Raw genomic sequence first — 1378 nt, 5'->3', positions numbered from 1 at the left:
GTACCGAATGAGACTCACTAAGCCACCTGACATCACCTGTGACATGATGGGATGCTCCCGTATCAATAATCCAGTCGGAAGACATACCACTAAGACGGTCCTGTGAGGAAGAACTGGGCTCGGAAATAAAAGCATTTACACGGGCTGGTTATTTGGCAGCAGCAATACGAGCAGGCTGAGCACGGATTTCCTCCAAAGGTCGCGGACGATCAGGTCCCCACCAGTCCGGGAATTTCTGACTTTTCATGAGGCAATTTTGGACGTCATGACCCGTGGCAGTACAGAAGGAACAGGTGATTTTCCGTCGCTCCTGCCGCTGCTGCTCACGGAGTGCACGCTAATCTGGTGTGGTGGAGGAGCCCGAATCCCGACGAACAGCAAAAGCCATAACGTCCGTCGTATCAGCATCAGCCGGAGAGTCCCCTGCTTTTAACCGCTCCTCCTGAAGCATGACCTAATAAGCGCAATTGAGGGATGGAAGTGGATCCAAAGCCAATTGATTGGAGCGAATAGTGATATAAAGAGAAGCATCGAGGCCCATAAAGAATTTTTGGAGGCGCTTCGAATCCTGGTGTGCAAGAGCCTCCTTCGCGATGCCACAGGTGCAATGACCACATTTACAGGCAAGGAGCGGTTCATTAGCAGCGATGGCCTCCCACAAAGCCTTCAAATTTCTGTAATAGGTCATCACAGTCATGCCCTTCGTCTGCTTGCAGTCATTAAGTTGTGCCTTGAGCGATTGAATTTTAGAGCCATCAACAATATAGAACCTTTCTTCTAATTCATTCCATAAGACCGACGCATCCTCACTATAAGAAATGCTATCGCGAATGGACGGATCCACCGAGTGCATAATCCATTGCACGACGGTGTAATGAACCACCTCCCACTGATCGAGAAGGAATTTATCAGTCGGCTTAGCAATAGTACCGTCACAAAAACCGAATTTGCGTCTCGATTTAAGAGACATACGCATAAAACGACGCCATTCTTCGTAATTGTCTTTTCGGAGTTTGATATGAGTAATATTTTGCCCTGGTCCTTCTTGATTAGCAAAAGAAAAAGGAGATAAATGGTCTATTTTAGGATCGGAAGAGGAAGCGGAATTGGGGACGTCTTGTGTCATCGTGGAAGAGAACACAGAGACGAACTAGGGTAAGCGTGGTTTTGGAGAAACCCCTGATACCATGTTAATAATATTGTTTAGGTTAATTTGTGTGTGTTTTATTTCTCATTAATCAATAGAATATTTATACATCATGAGAGGGGACAAAGTCCATAACGATACGAGGCCTAAGCCGGCCCTAATAGTCTAACACCTACCCAAACAATTATGCAGAACATGTAAAAAACATGGAATTTCTTGGTTTTAGAACCC

General features: G+C 45.9%; 1 protein-coding gene across 1 annotated transcript; it reads right to left on the bottom strand.

Annotated features, from left to right (window-relative positions):
• Window positions 1–454: 454 nt before the first annotated feature.
• LOC141651582 (uncharacterized) lies at window positions 455–1126 on the bottom strand. Its single transcript, XM_074459287.1, has one exon. The coding sequence runs from the start codon at window positions 1124–1126 to the stop codon at window positions 455–457; it is 672 nt and encodes a 223-aa protein (XP_074315388.1).
• Window positions 1127–1378: the final 252 nt, after the last annotated feature.

Source organism: Silene latifolia, chromosome 4 (assembly GCF_048544455.1).
Source record: "Silene latifolia isolate original U9 population chromosome 4, ASM4854445v1, whole genome shotgun sequence".
Lineage (NCBI taxonomy): Eukaryota > Viridiplantae > Streptophyta > Magnoliopsida > Caryophyllales > Caryophyllaceae > Silene > Silene latifolia.
Note: the sequence above shows the minus strand (reverse complement) of the source record. Positions and strands in the feature narration are given on the sequence as shown.